General features: G+C 30.9%; 2 protein-coding genes across 4 annotated transcripts; one reads left to right on the top strand and one right to left on the bottom strand.

Moving 5' to 3' along the window:
* Positions 1-2,362: 2,362 nt before the first annotated feature.
* On the bottom strand, positions 2,363-12,903 carry LOC134693751 (uncharacterized). Of its 3 annotated transcripts, XM_063554660.1 has the most exons (8): positions 12,743-12,898; positions 11,884-11,971; positions 11,526-11,552; positions 10,880-11,258; positions 8,593-8,693; positions 7,550-7,666; positions 5,767-5,898; positions 2,363-4,989 (listed from the first exon to the last, which is right to left on the bottom strand). In XM_063554660.1, the coding sequence occupies exons 4-8, from the start codon at positions 11,178-11,180 to the stop codon at positions 4,681-4,683; spliced, it is 960 nt and encodes a 319-aa protein (XP_063410730.1). In that variant the 5' UTR covers positions 11,181-11,258; positions 11,526-11,552; positions 11,884-11,971; positions 12,743-12,898; the 3' UTR covers positions 2,363-4,680. The 3 variants fall into 3 exon arrangements, with proteins under 3 accessions (XP_063410730.1, XP_063410729.1, XP_063410728.1); XM_063554659.1 differs by lacking the exons at positions 8,593-8,693; positions 11,526-11,552 and adding an exon at positions 9,080-9,180 and having other exon boundaries at positions 12,743-12,903; XM_063554658.1 differs by lacking the exon at positions 11,526-11,552 and having other exon boundaries at positions 12,743-12,902.
* A 2,595-nt stretch (positions 12,904-15,498) lies between these two features.
* Positions 15,499-20,685, top strand: LOC134693107 (uncharacterized). The gene is made up of 5 exons (XM_063553815.1): positions 15,499-15,657; positions 17,669-17,821; positions 18,848-18,936; positions 19,444-19,521; positions 20,296-20,685. Exons 1-5 carry the CDS (start codon positions 15,615-15,617, stop codon positions 20,395-20,397), a joined length of 465 nt encoding a protein of 154 aa, XP_063409885.1. The 5' UTR covers positions 15,499-15,614; the 3' UTR covers positions 20,398-20,685.
* The last annotated feature ends 2,953 nt before the right edge of the window (positions 20,686-23,638 follow it).

A 23,638-nucleotide genomic window follows, 5' to 3' on the forward strand; every position in this document is an offset into this window, starting at 1 on the left:
TATGTTAAATATGCACCGGCTATTATAGTACTAGGAAATTTTAGAACATATAACAACAATTAAAATTCCTTAATCCCGTGAAGAACCAAACTAGTCTTATTGATAAATGATTAAGGAAATAAAATATTTTTAAACATGTAAACATGTTTTTGGTAAACGTTAACACGAGCACCTGCTGTAATCTAACGTATTCGAAACACCTTCATATGAATCATATTAAAGCCCAATTATGTCTATAACGGCTGCGACTCTTAATAGAATATTTCTTTCTCTAAATGAAGACATTTCGAGGCAAATACGATAGACGTATTACAAATATGTAACAGCCTAATGTTTTGTAGTCACATGATAAATTTTGACAAATTCTTTAATAATTTTTCGGTGTTCAGGCAGCACAAATGACTTTTACCATTTTATATTCTTCAAGAGAGGCGAAATATACCAAAGGGATATACAAATTTGTTAGTCGAAAACACACCGACAATGCTATAGCAAAAACTAAACATTTATACTCATGTAAAACTACAAATTTATATAATACAAGTTTATCATTAATGACCAATTTATACGACATTCCAAGGACGGAACTTTCGCCATTATCAAGAAGCAGGTGAATATAATGTTTCATATTATTGTTGTTTTCCATAGGGGACAGTATGGTTCCGTTTTGTCAAAATAATCTAAGAATCATCGATGATGAATTGTTCATTTGCAAGTGAATAGTTCTATCTCATTGAATCCGTATTCATGTGATCTTCATATGTTTATTTCTCACATATGACCATTGTCAGTCTTCGCAGGTCAATTCGATAGATGCCGTCTAAACTCAAATATACACGAAACGATGATACATATTATTGAGCCCATACCTTGTAAATTCGTCCATTTTAAAAACCAGTTGTTTGAATTTTACGGGTAATGTTCCTCTTGTATAAATTATTATAGCATAATTCTAAAACCCTATAATCAATAGGGATTATGGTTGATTCTCCTATAATGAAGACATAATATTTTGATCAGTTTAATTGAGGTTAGAATCTGGCATTTCAGTAGAAAAATGTCGAACTCCATTGAAATTCAAATCGGTTTATGCCTCAACAAATGGCAAAATGTAAAGCTCAAACACATCAAACGACTAGAAAACAACTGTCATTGACTTGGTACAGGCATTTCCTTTTGTACAAAATGGGGGATTAGACATTGTTCAACTGCTAGTATTCCTTTTAATATTATACATTTTTAAATATAATACATGCTTGTATTTTTTAAACCTTCATTGTTTAGTCCATTTTGATGAAATACTTATGACGTGGTCTAGTACTTATACATCCCACCATTGTGCAATATTCAGTTTTGAATTCTTGTCCATCATTTTTGCTTCTGTCCTTTGTGTATATGCAATTTTGGTGTTTCTTTGTTGAAACAGTTATTTGCTTTTATAGTGATTAAGATTATATTACAACGTTGTCTGCAGTACGCCAATTTTTGAGATTTTTACATGGTATGTCTGTTTGTCTTGCTCACACATTGTTGTCAATATAATAAAATTCAATGTTTCATAGAAGTAAGAGCTTTAGCTAGCTATACATGTATATATATAACTAGGTTTAAAACACCATTTTCTACATAAGGAAATGTCTCACCAAGTTTACAGTTTTTTCCATTCGTTTGATGTGTTTGAGCTTTTGATTAAGTCATTTGATTAGGGAATTTCTGTTTTGAATGTCCCTTGGAATTCGATATTTTTGTTATTTTACTTTTAATCAATTTATGTTGACCACTGTCTTTATGCCTAATTTCTTCTGTTAACTAATCTAACATCTATATCAAACATCTTTAAAACTTAGTTTTACTTTCTGTATTGATGTGCGTTTGCTTACGCCACATTGGCTACAGATATAAGGGGATTTTTGAAATGTGACTACTGTTGCCTTAACTTTTTAGACGAGAGTAAATACGGTGACCTATAGTTGTTAATTTTTGTATCATTTGGTCTCTTGTGGAGAGTGGTTTTAAAAGCAATCATACAACAACTTCTTTAATAAATCTAATCAAAGAGGCTCCCAAGAGTGTGAGATTTGCTTTAGTTTTTGAGATGTAAATATTTATGGCAATCACTCCAAAATTGGTTTTCGATTTGTCAGGAGAAATATACCTTGACCTGTGGATCAAACTGCTTTTAGTCCATGTTCTTGTTAGCAACAGCGACCATGATGGATCAAATCCCGGGACTCAACTTTTCAACTAAATACCCAAAGGAACATTCAGGAAGTGTTCTGTGTTTTTTGGTTCAGTAGTTTCAGAGATAATTTTTTAAAGATGGATGAACAGACAAGAGACACAAAGTGAAGCAAGGCCAAAAGTAATTTAAAACTTTTATTTTCAAAATATATTTATTTAACAGTTGATTAGCAAACTTTTTATAAACATATAACATTATTTCATTATTAAACAGATAACTGGTTAAAATATCTTAAATGGAATACTTTTAATTCATATGATCAGCATATAACCAAAGGAACGTATAATTCATATGATTGGCATACAACCAAAGGACAACTTTGCTTGTGGCTTAAATCAAAGAAATAAGAAACTTCCTGAGATTTTAACATTAAATGTTGAATGCATGATTATGATCAAATAAGGCTAATTTTATTAAAATATATACCCTTTACATGAGTTATATAACCATAAAATGACAGAAAATTCAATATAATATTGAAATTAAGCTAAATCTCAATTATATGACTTATATATGTTTAAAAAATAATATAAAGCACGATAATCGCCCAAAAAACATTAAAACATTAAGTGTATTTTATTTTTATTTATTCATTGGCAAAAAAATATTTTGGACGACAATTGTGCTCTGTGTTAATGTATGCCAAAATTCCTACAATTAGCTTATTTTTGAAACAAAAAAGATAATTCTGCTTTAATAATTTGATGTCATTTTAAAGACTTAACAATTTAATTGTGTTGCTGTGTTCTATTTTAAAGTAGACACTTTAAGAAAATAAAATCATTTTGTATATTTTCCTAAAATTTTCCAACTGGAATGTGGAATAACAAAAACAAATATGATACATCAAATATATTTAAACAACAAACAAAAAGACAACAAATGGTTTGGAAATTGTAGATTTTAATCTCAGAACATTGAGACAAATGAAATTGTGTCTGTTATCAAATGGTTTCTTTTAAGCACATAAAAAAGAAACCTTCAGTGAACCACTGACATATGAAAATAATGTTTTATGGGGGAAAAGTCAGAGTGCCATAGCAGCATGTATAGTTTACAACAGGCGCACAAAAATATAACTGATACATCTCTCTCAATATAATGAAAATGTAGGTATTTATGCAGCAATGGGGATGAGGTCCAAATAAGTGGTCCAGTGAGATGGGCGAGGTTTGAGTTAAGCTTTAAGTAAATACTATGTTGGTGGTATTTCTATTTCTAATTAATGATATATGACAAAATTTTTGTTTTTAAATTCTTGAATAATGATATGAGGTTAAGGACAAACTATATAAGTTTGGGTTAATTTCTGAAGGGCTGAAACTTTATAAAAACTGTTTCACCAGAAATGAAATTTGATCAACTTCTATACTATTTTTTCAAAATTAGTGGAGTATCTAAAAGCATAACAAAAACTGAACATCTTTCAATTTACATTTTGATCTTAAATTAAGCACTGATTTGTAATCAGCAAAATGACAAATTTAGGCATGATTTTGAAAAGATTAACAAAAAAAGTGGTCTTAAAGTTTTAAAAAATACCACTATCATATAAAAATATTTAGTTTTCATCACATACAAAAGTTAAATTCATATAAAACATGTATGTTAAAAAAATATTTGTCATTGTCATTTTGAGGTTAAATATTAATGTAGAGACCAATTTCTGACAAACATAACACAAACACAAGACATGATTAAGATTAATTTACAGTAAAACAACCAATTTTCATAACCAATCATTTTTTGTGGACTTTCCCCATGTAAAAAAATAGCAAAAGTATAAATTGTTATGAATAACTTGGATCTTCTCTTATTTATAAAATCATATAGATCTTTTGACGCAAATCTGTTACAAAGGGTTAACAAAATAAAAAGTGTAATGGAAAATAATTTGGTTTACAGTATTTAAGAAATATCTTTTTGTGGTCAGCATTATTCTTAATAATTTCATTGGACCATATAGATAACATTAATTTGGTTAAAATTGATAAATTCAGGTCAATTCCAATAAAAAATGAAAATATTCTAAATAAACAACCAATTTTTACTGATTTCCATGAACATTTTTACAATCCATTCCATCTCAATTTTGTTTATATCTCCCAAAGCAAGAAAGATTCAAGGCTCAAAATTCCTTAACTAATTCTACTCATTCTGACACTCATAACAGGTAGCAAAGATTGGAACTGGGGACAAGTCTAGTGCATTCCTGGTTACCCAACACATTGCACTGTTTTCCAATATATGAACTTATTAACATCACTATAAGCATGATAAACATTTGTATCACTCATTCTTTCACATCTTTCTAACTTTCACTAACAAAGAAGTGATAGCAATGTATTTTTGATTCTGTCCATTAGACTTTCAGATACCATTAAAACACATGATAAACATATTTCATCATTCTTGTCTCATAAAAAATCTAGACATGATCAAAAATTTAAAAGACCATGCTTTTTGACGAGTTTATATTGATCTGGAATCTCCATTAAAGCATGTAGAGCAAATGCAGCTTGAGGGTTTCTAGCTGTAGACATTATTTTGTGAAATTCTACAAATTGAAAATTGTCAAACTTTCGTGCTGGGATTCTGTCATCAAATTCTTCCATAGTTTCCCAGGGTCCATCTCCTACACCAACCATTACGATTGATAACGGCCATCTTGAAGCTTCAACGATTGCATCTATTGTCTCCCTTTCATTTGTCACTTGTCCATCTGCCACTATCACAAGTATGTGATACTGGAAAAAAAAAATATTAAGAAAATATAAATGGTGATCACAGAGATTAGTGTATATCTAATATCATGAATATGGATTGCGTTAAATGAGGAAAAATCCTATAAAATCAATTATTGTATCTCAAATCATGTACTTAATATTGTACAATGTAAGTATATATCTTTTATATGCTTGTTTTTTTATGTTTTTTTAAAGGAAGCAGTAGAGTGAACACCTTTCATTTCATTAAAACATAATAACAGACTATTATTTATTAACTAGTATTTTTAATTTTGATACTTTTGATTTGTTTCATATTTTGTCATCCCAGTGCCTATATTTAACTTAACATACTGTACAGATTTTGCTTACTGTTGACAGTTGACAGCTGTTTTATAAACAATATGCTATTTGAGAATTGTTAACAGAAAATATTTCTATTCTTCAAGACTGGAGAACTCAGTCATTTTTATGACAAATTTCAAACTACAGTACCAGTTTTGTGTGATCAATGTCTTCTGCAGTTTGTCATCCCAGATCATTGAAATACTGAGGTTCTGTACATTTGATTAGGAATTTATCTTATTATCTTATATTTCAACCTATTTAAATTGTTGTTAGCAATTTCAGACCATGATCCATTGTATAATGAAAATAAACATTCTTTGTAATCCAGCTATTTTCAGTCTTTCATCCAAATTTTCTACAGTAGTACTAGATAATTTGAGTAACATCTTTTCAATAACACATGACCTTTGTAACTATATACATTTGTATATAATTCAAACACAAACTTACTGATTTAGTTTTTTTCACTGTATCTATAGCCTGACGTATCAATGGAGCAAAACTAGTAGGTCCACTCAACCTTACATTAGGTGTTAGTTCATTATAAGCATTTAAAACATCATGGAAACCATTACAGTACCCCTGAAAAAAGAAAAATTAATTAGTAAATGTATTAGTTGATTATTTGATAAAACATTAGATTGTTTTGCTATGTTTTTAAAATATAACACAACTTAATAGACCACTTTCGAGTTCAACCGTCACCGGAAAAAAACTCGTCAATTATACGCGCCTTTATGACGTCATTTACCAGATAGAGGGGGTCAAATGTATCCCTGCACTATTTACGTTAATCAAGCGTCTGAGTGATCGTCATTGTGCAGGATAAACTAGAAATAATGGCTGTTCTGTAGGTACTTAATGACAATTCCCTAATGACAGCAATGCTGATTGTCAATTTTGAGAATTCAATTTGCCAAATAATTCGTACAATATAGAATTATAGTTTTCCAACCACTCGCTCAACATTGGAATGGAAGTGACTACGCCCCTAAACGCACAAATGACGTTCACTAAAACAAGAGTTTTTGACAGAAATGCATCGAACTCAAAAGTTGTCTATTGTATTTTTGTTCACTCTTAATGCATGCATGTCATTTACTGTGAATGCGTTATTATTCCTGGAATACCAATGTTCATGGATTTTGTGGATACATGAATTTCTAATTGTCAATAAGCTTGTATGCAGACTTTGTCACAACCATAAAATAAATTAAAAACAAGAATGTGTCCAAAGTACATGGATGCCCCAGTCGCACTATCATTTTCCATGTTCCATGGACATTAAAATTGGGTTAAAAATGTAATTTAGCATTAAAATTAGAAAGATTATACTATAGGGAACGTGTGTACTAAGTTTCAAGTTGATTGGACTTCAACTTCATCAAAAACTACCTTGACCAAAAACTTTAACCTGAAACTCGCACTTTCATCTTCTATGTTCAGTGGTCACTGTGGACCGTGAAATTAGGGTCAAAAGTTTAATTTGGCTTTAAAATTAGAAAGATCATATCATAAGGAACATGTGTACCAAGTTTCAAGTTGATTGGACTTCAGCTTCATCAAAAACTACCTTGACCAAAAACTTTAACCTGAAGTGGGACGGACGGATGGACGCACAGACGGACGGACGAACAAACGGAGCCACAGACCAGAAAACATAATGCCCCTCTACTATCGTAGGTGGGGCATAAAAAAGAAATGTAAAAATCCACAGCAAATTCCAATACATTATTTGTTTCCTCTGAAACCAGTGAAAAAGGTCAACAGTAACATTGTCAATCATGTACAAATAACAGGTCCCTTTCTATTGTTGTAACTTGCAAGAAAAGTGAAGAGCAAAATGATGATCTGTTTAATTCTTAGGACAATCTATTTTTTGGAAGGGTTAATATTGCTTAGTCTATGTTTTCTATATAGTGTTTAGTTGACTGGTTTGTATTTTTAAAATTTCGTCTTTCATTCATGGTATTGATAGTTTACCATTGATTTGAAGAGTTTTGAATATCTTGGTATCTGCTGCTTCTCATTAATACTAAAATGCTTTTAATATGTAAATAGGATTCCAAGGTATTGACTGAGCAATTTTTTAGATAGTCCTCAGATAAAGATGTTAAAAGTCTGTACTTTACTTCTATTTTGGCAAATACTACATAGATTCATTTGATTTCCATTCTCAATTTTATTTACCTCTTTATTTTAAACTTGGAAGTTTATCAGTAATTATTTTTACCTGAGACCTGAATGAGAAGACTGATCTATCTTTTGTAGAAGCATCCCCAAATCCAAAGGCAGGAATGATACCATCATCATCAAATGGTTCTAAGGTTTCTCCAAGGATACAGATTACCTGGAAATGTAAAATGATTATAAATTTACTGATGTCAACTGCTTCAATCATATTTCATTATCAACACAAAAAGTTGTTGTAAAATAATTAATAAGTTGAAAAGAAGGATATTATCAAGTGCATACATTCAAGACATCAATTGAGGTAAAAATTACTTGATAATTCTTTTCCATATATAGAAGCTTTTATCATAAATGTATCATAAGTTATCAACAGGTTAAAGGAGATGGTTGGTGTATGTCAATACCACCACAAGGAAGTAACACAACACCAAAAGACATATAGAGGTTAATGCACATTATTGGTCTTCAACAACAGATATATCATAGATGTCAAGCTCTAAATTGTCCAATTCACGAAATTGTAAATAAATTCAAATTCATATTAAAAGACAAAGGCATGTGTATACTGAGAGACGTTTACATGTGTATTATCAGCCATGACTTGTGTGAAGATCTCATTTGTAGCACAGAAGATGTCTGAAAACCAAAATGTTGATTTTATGAAGAAAGCTATTAACCAATTACATGGACATTACGATTGAATGAGATATACATGTACAATGTAGCACCAACTTAACTAGATATACATATTTGAATATAATTTAAGATGAAGAAAATATTTGATATAAAATATATATATATAATGCAAGACTTGAAACAAGAAGTATTATTTCTTTAAATAATAATAACACATTAAAAGTGACATTGTTATGTAGGGTAAAATTCAGTTAAATGTCAGTGAATCCACATTTTATTGAAAAATTTCATAAAGAAACTTGAAACTAATTTTGAATGAAAGTAAAAAAAAAATCAAAGTTTTTTATATTGGCAAACTTTTGGGGTTTACTAATTTTTTTAACTGTCTAACAAACTGCACCAAGTTTCTGAAGCAACCTTACATGCAATAATGAAATTAAAGTATACCTGTTGATAAGGGTTCATAAATCTTGGTTCAATTGCATGTAGGCTGTTACCCCCAAAAGTAATACGGCCTTGATGTAAGTTGCTGACAGTAAAATCTATTCCTAGGAAAATAGTAATGTGTTTTATTGTTAGTCCTTTATACACAGTGTTAAATGATAACAACGTAAATAGATTCAGGGTTAAGGGAACATTTAACAATACTAGCCGATTGTGAAAACTTCATTTCTCTTTACAGATTTATCAACATGACTTTATACACTTTTTTTACATATAAATATTTATGTTTATTTATGCATAAATAAGTAGCCAAATTATCATTTTTTTTTTATTAAAAGCTACCACAGTACATTAATGTATAATGATATTCTAAATTAATGAATACACCAAGTTTTCTAGCATGAAATGAAGTTTTCACAATCAATGTTGTCTATCTAACTAGAATTAAAGGTACATGCAATAAATATTTATATTTGTCATCTAAACATACTCTTTGATAAGGGTTCATTTCATAAGGAACAATTTGATGTAATGATCTGCCTCCAAAAGTTCTCATGCCCTGTTGAAGATTGCTTGCTGTATAATCCATTCCTATAATGCAATTGTCATCTTAGTCTTATAGTTAATGAGTTTTGTAACAGAATAAATAAGAATCATAAATGTTGTGTGCTTGATTTTACTTTAACAATTCTTCTTTATATAACAGAGAAGCTCAAAATCTGTGGGGTAACAAACTTGGACCTTTTTTAACATATGTATACTATATATTACTCACCATTTACTTTTTACATTTAATAAAAGCCATAAAACAACAGTGTGATTGCTCAATTACTTGGGTGTATACAAGTGCACTTGCAACATTATACATTGTACATTGTTATACATGTACAAATGTAACATGTAATTCATTTATCTTACCATTATAACAGATCGGTCCTACTAAAAAGCGCCCGGGAGCGCCCGAGAGCGCCCGGGAAAAGAAAAAGCGCCCGGGGAAAGGAAAAAGCGCCCGGGGAAGGAAAATTAGCGCCCGGGAGAAAAAAATAAAAATATTTTATAACAATATTTTTTTTCCTAAAAAAAAAAATATTGCTTGTTTTGTCCTTAAGGTCAAGGGACAGTAAATGGGCTATGTCGCAGATTTTGCTAAAAATTTGCATACAACTTTGGCTCGTTGATTTACAACTGAAAATCGAAAAAATAATTCATTTATCTCTTTTATTATCTGAAAAATTGCAGATTGATTTCATTTAATATGGATGAATATTTGTATAGAAAGCACATAAAATCGGCGAAAAACCTTCTAAAATTTGTCTTAAAATCGCCAAATCTCTAATTCTACTCCATAGATTTTTCTTAAAAAACTATATATTGTTGACACATAAATTTGTGTTTCAATGATATCAAATAATCATGGGGTCACCGACTTCGTTTTTTGTCTAATAATCAATTTGATACCTTGTTGGTAGTGAAAAACGTCAAAAATCAACGTTTTACGACCTGCAACGCGATAACGTTACGATTATTTCGACGTTTTGTTGGATTTTTTTCACAAAGAACGCAACTATGAATGATGCTACATCGAAAGTGTTGTTTATATCTTTTATAAAACTAAAACTTTGACTTTTAATGTCTATGCTTATCAGGAATTTAATGCTTAGTTTTTGAATTAAACCAAACTTCTGCTTTTTACACCCTTCATTTAACTACTGTACATGTATAGTACTGCTTTATTTGCTGATTTGTCATTTGTAACTTTTTTAATTTTGATTAGATAAATATTTATCTGTGAAATTTAAGTTGTTTTTTAACATTCTTCATTTAAATATTGCTTTTGAAAAACATGTCTTTTGAAGTTTTACATTTTATAAATCTTCCGTATAAACTGTGATCTATTATTATCTGTCTTTCACAATAGTATTCATATATAATGGTTAAAATTGAAACATTCATACATGTACTTGTTTTTGTGCTTTATTATAAATGTCTATTATCTGAATTTGCAAATTACTTGTATAAAATAAAAAAAAATCAATTCACATAACTTCATTTCATCGACACAAAGTTGTCTCATGCCAATAAAATATCTATATATTTTCCCCGGGCGCATTTTGTTTTTCCCCGGGCGCTATTTGTTCTTCCCCGGGCGCTTTTTCTTTTCCCCGGGCGCTTTTTCTTCACCCGGGCGCTCCCGGGCGCATTTTAGTAGGACCCTAACAGATTATCAATAGTTTTCCATAAATTTTCAAAACCTCCTTCTATTACAGAATTTATATTTAATTACACTTACCAAAAATCAAATTACATGATTCTAATCCTGCTTGCCTAATGGCATTTTGTACTTCCTCCAGGGAAGAAAACTTGTCCAGAATGGCATTATAATCGGATCCTCCACCACCAAACATGTTCCATATACTGTTTTGTTGCATACTTGCTTTGCTCTTCTGTAGATTTGACAAATCTGGATACAGTTTATTTGTGCTGCTATTGTTTTTATCTGTTGCTCTTTTAGACTGGTTACTTGACCCACCACAGAAGTACCAGATTAGGAAAACAATCCCACCAAATATAGCAATGCTGATGAATTCCATTATGATGTGTTGTACTGATTCTCTTACCGATATATGAACTGTTTTTTAATTATATTTCCTTATGAATTTGTGTGTGAACTGAAACCAAAGCAAAAAGCAAAAAATCAAGTCAACATTTTCATCAATCTTGTTGCAAGTCTGCAAAAAAAGTGTACATATAATGGTTTACTTTTACAAATTGTGACTTGGACTTGAGTTTTCTCATTGGCTCTCATACCACGTACATCTTCTTATATATATGCACATGTACAATTTGTATTTTATTTGTATGGTTAAATATTTTTCTTCCTCAGAATATATGTCAGTATGTATTTGTTGTATCTTCAAAAACATCTTAATACCTACATGTAGCAATGGCAAATTTGCAGACACCTGCAACAAAATGAATTTGTTATTTTGCGGGTTCTTTAAATTTGTAAAGAGTTGCAATTGTTTTTAATATTCACTCTTGAAAAGTACTAGGAAAATGTGCATTGTCAAAATACAAGAATTTTTTTTTTAATCATTTAGTTTAATAAGATAAGTTTTCAACATTTACAATACTTGAGATACAAATAAGACATGTAAGATAACAGGTACATTGTACAATATTTGAAATATAGATAAGATAATGGCTGCAATATTTGAGATACATGTACATTGTGCATTTGTACATAAAATAGTTTAAAAACAGTGTTCAAGATAAACTTTTAAATCAACATACCTGGAGCTGAATTTTTGGAAATTTTAGATAGAATTTGTTGGTCTGTAGTCTAGGGATAATATGTACAGGCCTACTTGAGCTACTGGGCCTGTAAAGATTGAACACATGTATCAGTATAAGTCTCATAATTTTTTTTAAATCAAAAGCTATATAAATTTGATAACATATTACACAATCAAACAAAATCAATCACATAACTTCTATTCAAAATCAACAATATTTAAATTAACTTTGCTTTTGGAATAATAGTCGGATCATTTTTAATGGTTAAATTGGCTTTTGCTTACCAAGAGCCCGCTAAATAATATATTTTCTATTTTGCTGGTGTAGGCAAAATAGCCACTGTGGAACGGTATTGGGTCCATTTGCTCTGATAACATGTACGCCCTGGGTCCGTTCATCCTGAGTCCTTTTGCCCATAGACAATTCATACATGTAAACCTCCCGACTGGAGTACACTTATCAAGTTTTCAGGGGTCCCCTAAAGTCTGACATGATAGAGTTTGTTTGCCCTAGGTTACTTCTCCGTACTTTTTTTGAAAAATATTGGTTTGGGCAATTATGATTCAGGGCAAACGGACCTGGATTCCTGTGAATCTGCATAAAATATATATTCCTTTACTGGCTTCACTGGGAGCGTTGAAAGACAGAATTTCATATTGCTCTTACCCATTTATTTTTCCTAAAGAGGGCTCTTTTGATACTACCTTAAGTCGTTTTTATACACTTAACAACAGTATATAACAGTCTGTTCACTGTTGTCAGTGTTAATATAAAAAAAAAGTCTTAATTTTTCATAAAACAAGGAAGCAAAATCAAAATCTATAAGAATTGCATTGTAAGAATTGAAAAAACTTACATTTAAACGATATTGTTCTTTGAGATAGACGATATTGATCAGCTATACGATTCTGTTCGACTTAAATAACAAATATATTACACGTAAGCCTAATTGTCTGACTCAACTTTCGTAATATTTGTTTACACTGTGTCATATAGTTCCTAAAATCATGCGTAAAAAATCTCCAGATAAAAAACGCATCAAAGATATTTATAAGAATTCTAAATCTACACTAGTTAGTGATAAGTATGTTTTCCGGAAAAGCCACGTAATCGTTAGGGTTCATGATGACGAAAATTAAATAATTATTTCAAATCTTATTTCGCTTAAAGGGGCACTAGCTACGAGATCTATTAAAAACTAAAGTAAGATTTTTTTTGTTCAATCAATAATGAAAGTGAAATAGTGAATAATAATGCGCTTTTAGCAGCCAAAATGGTTCAATTTGGAAATTTTTATTTCAATAAAAATGATTAATTACTGAGAAAGAAATTTATATTTTTGCTAGAATTATTATTTTTCTGTTCCTAAAATTTATTTATTTAAATGCTATATTCTTTTCGTCAAACTGAATTTGTCATAACTTTTTTTATTGGTTTGTTAGTTGAATTCTACTTTCTTTCGTTTATATACCTGTTAAATTACATACCTTTTTACTTCACTCAAAGATTTGCTTTCACACGGTAAACACATAGTTCTTATTATATATTATTTTTTAAATTTGAGTTGAAGCGTCGATCAACACATTTTGGTAGTTTTGAGAATATTTTTTAACCCGCCCACCCGTGCCCATTTTTACTTTTGGGTATTTCAATATTTTCTCTACTGGTTTAGGGTTAATTCTTATGTATTAACAATTTTTGAATTTCTATATTGGTCATTCTTAAATTTGTTTATTGAATAGTATTGAACTATTGTTTTGTGTGAATTCATTTCATTAGCCTAATAAATGTTTTTATTGTTTTGGTTGTTTCATGTTTTTGAAAGTAATTTTGTCAAATTAAGCGAAGAAACATTGATAATTACTCATTCACTTGCAAGTGAATTAGTCGACCTCAATTCATCCGTATTCATGTGAACTTCAATTTAACCCCTTGCTAGAGATTGACAACGCATGCATTGTACCTGTACTGGTTATTTAAAGAAAAAGAATGTCAACAATGACAGTGAAACTACGGTAAATCATTTGATTACTGATTCGCTCCATATAAAATCATTCGTATACGGTTAAAAACAATGAGAAACATATATTTTTAATCCATAAAATAAACTCAAACAGACCTAAAAAAAATCCAATTGCACGTGTTGGTTTAATATATGCATATCTTTATTCATGTTTACATCGGTTATCTGGTCATCTGAGGTCAAATCGATAGTTAATTAGATCAAGGACGTATAACTAACTAATATACGTCCTTGATAAGATGGCATCTGGACTAAAATACACACGAAACGAACCTACATATTATCTACCCAATGCTCTGTAAACTGTTTATTTTATACTTTTGGTAGTTTGGATAAATGTTTTACATTATTATAAATCAAATATGAGAATTTGAGTCAATTAATCGGTGACCACTAATTTGACAGCTAGTGCCCCTTTAATTAAAACGTCAACGAGACAGCAAATTCTTATGGAAAAAAAATACATCTGAAGGTAGTCGGTCATTTAAAATCGATAGGATTTTTTATTTATCTGCAAACTTTAAAAAAAAAAAAAAAATTAAAAAAAAAATAATTAAAAATTCAATAAAAATTGTAAAGCTTAAAAATAAAGAAAAATTGAAATCAATTTACAAAAAGCAACCTCAATCAGGCATGCGCCAGAATGTAATCTTCAAAATGTTGATGGTTTTCTGTAACTAAAGAAGAAGACGAACTTATATGGTGATAACAATTATTTCAAGCGAATACTCCGTTTGAATAGAGTCTCAGTCGTGACTACACAGATCCTTGTTATCAGCAAAGACCACCATCACAGACACTTGTCTCTAAAGAAATTCTTTATTCCTTAATATAATTTTTTAAGGTTTATAGGGTTGGAAAAAAATCAAAGACAAGTACCTGAAGCAAAGATCCATCAGAACCTTAGGTAATTGCATGGGGACAGGTTACATTTTTTTAGCCCTCCCCCTTTTTTCCAAAATCCATAATTTTTTGGTTTCCATTAATTACGGTTATTTTACATAAATATGCTAGAAATTTTAAGTATTTTCTATTTACCGTATCAATTCCAGGTTTATTATCAACAGCGGTCACTGATCAGTAATTGGAATTAATGTCAAACTGGCAAAAAATGTTGGAAAAAAGGAGAAGGGCTAAAAAAAAATGTTCTGTGCCTAAGCCACAACTAGACCGTGCCATAAGTTCCAATACCTCAAGGTTTTCTTGAATAAAAAGCCACTTGAACTCAGTACTTGTGTTGAACACTTCAGCATTGTATGATAGAAATCTATTTTGAACATGTTGAATGGTAATGCATGGAACGTTCGAATATATTAAAATGTTCTTCATCTTGAACTTTATCCATTGTCCATTTTTACATAACCTTCGTGGTTATCAATATAGTTTGTTTTCTTTGCTTATATATCTCTGTTTTAAGGAGTATGTCTGATCTGGCATAGTTCTTAAAAAAAAAAAGGAAAATTGATGTTCAAATTAATGCTTGATCGAGCCATGATGAGAACCAAATATTAACTTACTAGTAGTTTGAGCCAGGATCAATCAAATTTTTTCCCGATTTGTTTTAATTTTATATTCTATAGATTGATCTATTGGTGTGTTTACAAACATCTAACATGTGTCTAAGAATGTAGCGGTGCATATAAAATTAATATGATTGTGTCGAAATATTTCTAAAAAAATATTCAACTGGAAGAAAATATTCAATATGAAAATTCAAATTGAACCAAATTCAGTTATTCATATGTCCGGTAAGGATTTTTAATTTATCAATCTCATGTTTTTAAATTTAAGCTATTTATACAGTTACTAAGGTAAACAAGTTATTTTTAGTAAATTTAATCGTCATACAATCCAATCCCCCTGTTAAGTCTTAATAAATAGTTATAAACTTATAATTTATCAAGAAAAGTTTTCTGTTTTGTTTACAATTAAGAACTAATTTCATATATGAGAAGTATGCAATTGAAATACTACATTGCATCTAATTCTTGCTTCTTTTTCAAAGTAAAAGGCCATTTTGATGAAAATATTGTTTCCCTTAAACAAAATAAGTCATTTAAGGTTTAGCTGCGTTTAGAGATCTAAAGCCTTATGCATTTTCACATGCGCTGAAGAATGTATGGGCATAGCTAGTAAATTTGGGGCCTGTTTATCGAAGCAGTCTTATGATTAAAACGTGTCTTAAGACCAACTTAGGACATATCTTAGTCCTAAATGGGTTTATCAAACATGTCGCAACTTAAGAAAATTCTAGGTATTGTCCTTACTTAAGGATGCAAATTTAGGTGTCTTATGATGGTCTTAGGATCGATGGTCCTAACTTTAGGAGATATTTAGAATGATAATTTTGTAAACAAAATCTGGCCTGTATTGGTATAGCATTTACTTTATGGAGCTTAGTTTTCCTGGCGGGAGTGGGGTTAGAGGGAAAGGATATCCTAGCTAGAATAATCCTAAGATAGCTGCGATGTGCATGCTGAGACATATCGTAAGTCGGTCCTAACTGTTTATCCTCATTTCTGTCATAAGAGGATTCCTAGGACCAATCTCTAGACAGTTTCGAGAAACATTCCCGTGTCGTTCTTCGACATGTGTTTTATTTCAACAATTAAGATTTAATTATAACAAAAAAGAACAATTTGAAGAAGGTACTGTTTGAATAGTATACATGCTAGAAATATCATTGCGCACAACCGTCAACAGGCACTCGTCAGTCTTAGAAAATAAATTTCATATATACCTTGTTATATAAAGGTATGTATAGAAAAAAAAAACATTCTGAGACGAGTGCCTATGCAACCATCACTCAAAAGATGTTTCAACATTGGATCTATCTATAGTCACCAACATATTTTGAAAGTGGTCTTTTTTCGTAGTATAAAAACTGAAAAACAAATTGCTTCAAGCATCACAGTAAAGTTGTGTTTTTAAGGGTTGACTAATATTTATATTTTCTAAAAGCCTTTCTTCGTATGCTGCCGACATTTACATGTTAAATTTTATTAGTAATGTTTATTATCAGAATAATACCAGTGCTAAGGTCCAATTTTCTCCTAAAATGTTCTCTTTTTCATTAGTTTTTGGTCCTGCTATTTCAAATCTGGAACATTTAAATGAAAGATAATCACCCTCTCTCACAAAAACAACTTATGTTTTTTTCCTCAAGTAATATTTATCAAGATGACCGTCCTACACGCTAACAAGTTTGGTGCAAATGAGGAGACGGTCATAGCTAGTGATGATACTTACATTCTACTAATTATAAAGCTTTTTTAAAGCGTGAAAAATAGAGATAGATTTTCATAATCATGGTTACCCAGGCACTTAAAAACCTGATTTTACTTCTATATCTATATGTTTTAGGTTTATTTGCCGTTCATATTTTATACCATAAATGTATACGAAGAAAGTCAATACAAAAAAAACCACATTTTAATCAGTTAAACCAAAACCATAAAGGTCCTTCTTGTCTAATTAGTAAAAACTTGGCACTATTTTTAATAAAATACTTACACGGTACTTATGATTTATGTTTGTCTTTTTTAGTTGAATATTATGGTAATTTGTAAATTGACATTTTGCTATATTTTACCACGCATGCATGGTGCATGCATTATTATGTTTAGTGTAAATGTATTGAACATAAAAATGTGTATACTTGTATATATGATGTCCTCTTGTACACCTATGTGCCCGAGGTTTAATGATCAAGTATGGTCTATTGTCTATGGTACTTCTTTCCTCATTTTGATGTTATAGGCAGTTATAAAGAGGACTGTGATGGAACCATTACCATTACAAATCACGAAGATTATGATGTGAAATTTAAAGTGAGAACAACTATGCCACATATTGTTACTATTATGCCAAATTCTGAAGTTTTATCTGGAAATAGTTCAAGGAAAATCGATAGTAAGATATTATTATATACTTTCTAACGTCTAAAGGTTACATGATCATTATATCTATTACAATTAATTTATAATGCAGAATTCAATCTCAACATAGTGAGGCCTAATTTTCCACATGATTATTTAACACTTAACTTTGGTAAAACTATTGTATTGTACCTGTAATAGCTATAAAATAGTCCAGCTGAAATGACAAATGTAAAAATACCAAACGAAAAAACTAATGACCTGCTTTATGTAAAAAAAACCTACAAAGGCAACACCTTTATATCAAAAGAAGGATACGTGGAAGGATTGCCTATGAGACAAGTTTCCACCAAAGTTCAAATGAAGTGGATGTAAGCAATTGTAGACAACAGTACGGCCTTCAACAATAGAAAAACCCATACTGTGTGTGTAAAAAAAAGATGTGGTGTGATTGCCAATGAGACAACTCTTCACAAGAGACCAATGACACAGAAATTAACAAAAATAGGTCACCGTTCGGCCTTCAACAATGAGCAAAGCTCATACTGCATAGTCAATTATGAAAGGTCCAGTAATGACAAATGTAAGTAAAACAATTCATATGAGAAAACTAACGACCTAATTTATGTAAAAAAAAATGAAGAAAAACAAATATGTAAAAGACATGAACCGACGGCAACCGCTAAACTACAGGCTCCTGACTTGGTAAAAGCACATACAAAATGTGACTGAGTAAAACATGTTTATGAGCGCTCAACCCTTCCTCTAACATGAGTGGTGTAACAGTACAACATAATAAGAACAAACTATAAAAAAAAACAGTTGACAAAGGCTTAACTCATCAATTGGATACAAACAGAAATACATCCAACAAAAACACAGAGTGTACGTGGACAGGTAATTAGACATCCCAAAAGCAAAAAGACACTAGGTACAGATCAGAGATTGCTCGCAGTTACTTACAGCTTGTTCAAAGCCAATAACAACCAATAAAAAAGTCATATATCTAAGACTGATCTACATATGCATATATTTCTGAAATCTTGTTTATCAATTACAGTTCATTACCAAGGACAGAGAACTGATCAGTATCTAAAATTTATGGTCCTTTATCTTTCACTTGAAGACATTAAGGACAGTGATAACGTGGTATGTCTATAAATTCCTCTTTCTATGATAAAGTATTTTTAAACATTTTAATGCCTTTATAAATGCATATACTAAGACAAAAGGTTGGAAACAGTCGTTAGCAAATATACAAAAGACAGTTTTATCATCGTGAATTTACTTGCAATTATTTCAGGGGATTGGTTGGGGCGGGAGATACATAGTCCTAATAATATTGCTTAAAGGAGACTTGTTATAAACGTGAAAGAGATAGCAACCAAACATCTATCCATCAGATACCAAATAAGCTAGTTTTTACCGTATACGGTTCTCAACAATGAGTAAAGCACTAACCGCATAAGCTATAAAATTATCGGGGACAACAACATGTGAAACCATTGATTATTAAGAATGAATAGAATATACTTATGTCCTGATTTAGCTTTTATTACGACCACCGAAAAAAACAAATGGTTTTAAGTTTAGTCAAACCTTATCAACTGATTATGTCCAATGTTGTCTCATAAATAAAACTTGTTTTATTTACAGTTTGAAAAATATAAGGATGACGTAGATCAAAAACCTCTTTCAGCAGCTTTTGTTATAAAATATAATTTGGACGAGGAGGTACGTGGATAAATCATTATTCTACCATTTATGTTTTAATTATCACTCAATAAATGAAGAAGTATTGCAAAACCTTATTTTTATAACAACATATATATATCTTAGACGAAGAGGCAATGATAGAACAATGTGTACAAAAAGAGATGCGACAGATACCAAAGGGAAATGCAAACCCATAAGCCGACAACAAACTGACAATATCAAAGCAAAAACGAAAAACAACATAAAGGCAAACAACGGAACAAAAAAAACACAACATAGAAAACGTAAGACTGAGCAATATATGAACCCACCAAAAACAGGGGTTGATCTAAGTATGCAGATTCTGTTTTACATGGCACACGTATTTTATAACGTAATTCCAACACCTGACGTCACTGATACTGCTTTATAGCATGACATTCAGGCGCGGATCCAAAGGGGGGACCCCTTTTTTTTGGACGATCAATGCATTTGAATTGGGACATGTAGTTGGACCCCCCTCTCTATGTCCTGTGTTAGGACCCCCTTTTAAAATGGCTGAATCCGCCCCTGACATAGCTGAATGTGCATCTGAATAGGACACTAAGACAAATTAATTTGGAAATCTATCACCTAGTTTATGTACTTCAAGTTGACGTTACAGTTTTATACTCTTGATATCTAGTATTAAATTTTAGGTTTTACAAAATAGGCGTGTTTCGTGCTAGTCCAGTTTTTCAAATCTTTCACACTTGCAACCAAGCTGTTCCTCCTGCAGATACTCTTTTAATGATATGATTTATTCCGTTTCAGTTCCTTTCACCTATGGCTCGTAGCCACCAATCTACAGATGCAGACGATAAAGATTTTGGTGGCAATATTCGAAAGAAAGTCCCGTGGCTAAAGAAGAAATAAACGAAACACCTACGAACAATGCTGAGATTATCGTTTTTCGTCCGTTGATTAGTATATCTAAATGACAAGGGTGCGAAACTTGAAATGTGACAATATATAAATGAATAGTGCAATTTTTATTGCATCGCTATGACCGCGAGGGCATTCCAATATATTGTTGCCACATAGATTTGACTTTCGTTTTTGACTGGTAACGATCGTACAAATACGCGGACAGAATCGAGTGCAAATTAACTTTCCTTGTCGCTTTTTATAAATTAATTTCTTCAATAAATACTCATAAAAATATTTTTTTTAGAACATAAATTAATAAAATCATTTTTGTTTGTCCTTAAGTAAAAAATCATTAACATCTGTGCACATGTACAGAAAAATTGTGTAATCATAATGACATGCTAAAGAATATCCCAAGAACCCTGTGCGGGAAGATATGAATTTAAAGAATCGAAGTATTACAGAAAAGGGTCCAATATGTACTTACAATGCAATATTACTAGAATAGTAAAATAAAATTATTAAAATGGATGAAAATTATAAATACATTACAAATATTATTATAATGTGTGTATCACTACAATATATTAGTTATTACAGTGAGGATGAATCCCCGGTCATTTATATATTTATCATCCACGCACGAGCTTGTCTCAGAAAAGAATATGTATCTGTACATTAACCTCACTTTCAGGTATATATATGTATTTTTTACACAAGTGCTTGTGACCTTCCACGAGAACTTGCGGTCATCCGATGTTCAGTACTTCTGTACTTTGATTTTTATTAAAGTATGGCAATGAAAATACAACTTTTTCTCATTTCAGTTTGTATTTGTACACTAGCATTTACAGGCTTATGTCGCTTTGACTACCGCAGATAATTGATCTATGTTTCCGCTTGCCTTTCGTTCAAATTATGTTTACTGTTGTGTACGGCAGATATCTGTGTGGTGTTCCGCCAGCAATTGCAAAACAATAAATTTTGTAACCGTTTTCGGCAGATTTTGATTTGTCTTGACTTGCATCTGAACTACCTTTGGCCGGTAATTTCATGAAAGGTAGCTTTTTTTAAATTCCAACTGGTATATGTATGACAGTCTTAAAATTCTAGGTTAACCAATGTTCAATAGGCCATCAGACAAGGTATACATTCATAACCAATGTTCAATAGGGCATCAGACAAGGTATACATTAATTAACAGATGACAAAAGAGTAAAGGGAAGCGAAATCACACGAGCTACAAATGTAGTAGGACTTGTTTCACTGAAAGAGTAAACACATCCTTCTTTGTATGAATCAATAATCACTTTATTGAACATTTTCATCTCAGCTTGGTCTTTTCAACATGCAATTGTCTCGATTTGTCATAAATTAAGTTATCAAATGTTCTGCAGTTTTCTCAGTATTGATGTTTATGCTTCAACACTTTAAAAGTGAATAAATCAATTAATTACTGTTGATAAAAAGTTACAAACTTTGCAAAATGATGGGCATAATATTAATACAAACACATGAGTTATCTTTCTTGTTGGAAATCACTGCTCACGATTTTAAAGACACGGTAAAAAAAAATTGAGATTTCTCGTCAATGGTTGTTGTGTCTCTTTGTGTATTTCCTTTCAGGAACTAATTTAACTGTCAATCTTCTAGGTGCGGACAAACAATGGCCTTCGATACGATTTGTCTACTGTTACAAGCCGTATTGTAAACGTTTCAGCGTCATTAAAGGCTGCTGTATCATTTGTGGGGATTTTTATTTTTCCACAGCATGTAACAACATAAATTTAAACAAAATACTTTACTTCTAAAGAAACAACAGAAAGAGCAGATCTATGTTACAAACTTTATATTTGTTTTCCTATCAATGTTAATAATTGTTTATAAATGAAACTAACTGCAAACCCGAAAAAATGAAATTACAAAAGTATCGAAATGCGAGGAAAGTATATCGATAAACAAAATAAAATGGCCAAATCAAAAGCCCCAAAACACTAGACGAATGGAAAACAACTGTCATATAACAGAGTTATATTGGTGACTGCTAGTGAGGAACAACTAGCTTTGAATGTTATTGCACATATTGTAAAAAGACCATCAGTTGTTTGGTAATTTAAAGTAATTGATATCATAATCGTCTGTGTACCGAGAACGTAGTACAACACATAATTATAGTGTAGAAATGCTTGTTTTAGTATGTCGTATTGACCATAGTTACGATCATGGAAATGTCGCAGTGTTGCATGTACCAGCTGTAACACTGCACATAGAACAGAAAAGAAACATAAAGTTTATTGTTCATAACCAAATCATAGAAAACTTGCAATTCTATTTCAAGGTAGCAGAAAAGATTTCTCAGAACATGTGTAAAAGTAAAATCACAAAAATACTGAACTTCAAAAAGGAAAGTCAAATGGCAATATCGCAAGCTCAAACACATCAAACGAATGGATAAAAATTAAACCTGGTTCAATAGCTAGGTAGACCTCTCACTTGTAAGTCAGTCGCATCAAATTCCATTATATTGCCAGCGATGTGTGAACAAAACAAACAGACATAATAGGTAAAAATGTAAAAAAAGAGGTACATCAGTCAACATTGTGTCATATTCTTAATCACTATAAACATAAACAAATATGTAAAAAAAAAAAGAAGAAACACATTAAGGCATATAGACAAACCACAATTTATTTAAAGTAACATTGAAGCTTATATTATATTGTATTCATATTGTATGTCTGTGTTTGCTATTACTTTATTCGTGAATTTCGGGTCATCAATGCTCTTCATCTATGTTTGGCTTTCTTTACTTTTTTACCTGAGCGTCACTGATGAGTCTTATGTATACGAAACACGCGTCTGGCGTATTAAATTATAAGCCTGATACCTTTAATGACTAGCATGTATTATGTTCTATTGTATTGTTGATTTGTGTATTTTTCTGTCCTGAATGTTCTTCCATTTATTTGTATTTTAGGCCTGTCATGTAAAATTGTCATTTTAGTGTTATATTTAACATTGTCATAAAAGCGGGAGGTTTGGCTAGCCACAAAATCAGGTTCAACACACCATTTTTTTCTTAAAATGTCTTGTACCAAGTCAGGAAAATGACAATTGTTATCTTATAGTTCGTTTCTGTGTGTGTTGCAATGTCGTTTTTTGTTGTTGCACTTTCATGTTTTTGTTGTTTCGTTGTTTTCCTCTTATATTTGATGTGTTTCCCTCAGTTTTAGTTTGTAACCCGGAT

Source organism: Mytilus trossulus, chromosome 12 (genome assembly GCF_036588685.1).
Source record: "Mytilus trossulus isolate FHL-02 chromosome 12, PNRI_Mtr1.1.1.hap1, whole genome shotgun sequence".
Classification (NCBI taxonomy): Eukaryota; Metazoa; Mollusca; class Bivalvia; order Mytilida; family Mytilidae; genus Mytilus; species Mytilus trossulus.

Bases quoted from the DNA above. Each gene is read 5' to 3' on its own strand.
- LOC134693751 (XM_063554659.1), bottom strand. From the start codon at position 11,180: ATGGAATTCATCAGCATTGCTATATTTGGTGGGATTGTTTTCCTAATC. The intron at 5,899-7,549 runs GTAAAAATAATT...TTCTTTTTTCAG, and splicing joins TCTTCTCATTCAGGTCTCAG to GGGTACTGTAATGGTTTCCA. The intron at 4,990-5,766 runs GTAAGTTTGTGT...TTTTTTTTCCAG, and splicing joins CAGTGAAAAAAACTAAATCA to TATCACATACTTGTGATAGT.
- LOC134693107 (XM_063553815.1), top strand. From the start codon at position 15,615: ATGAAAATTCAAATTGAACCAAATTCAGTTATTCATATGTCCG. The intron at 15,658-17,668 runs GTAAGGATTTTT...TTGATGTTATAG, and splicing joins TTCAGTTATTCATATGTCCG to GCAGTTATAAAGAGGACTGT. The intron at 19,522-20,295 runs GTACGTGGATAA...ATTCCGTTTCAG, and splicing joins AATATAATTTGGACGAGGAG to TTCCTTTCACCTATGGCTCG.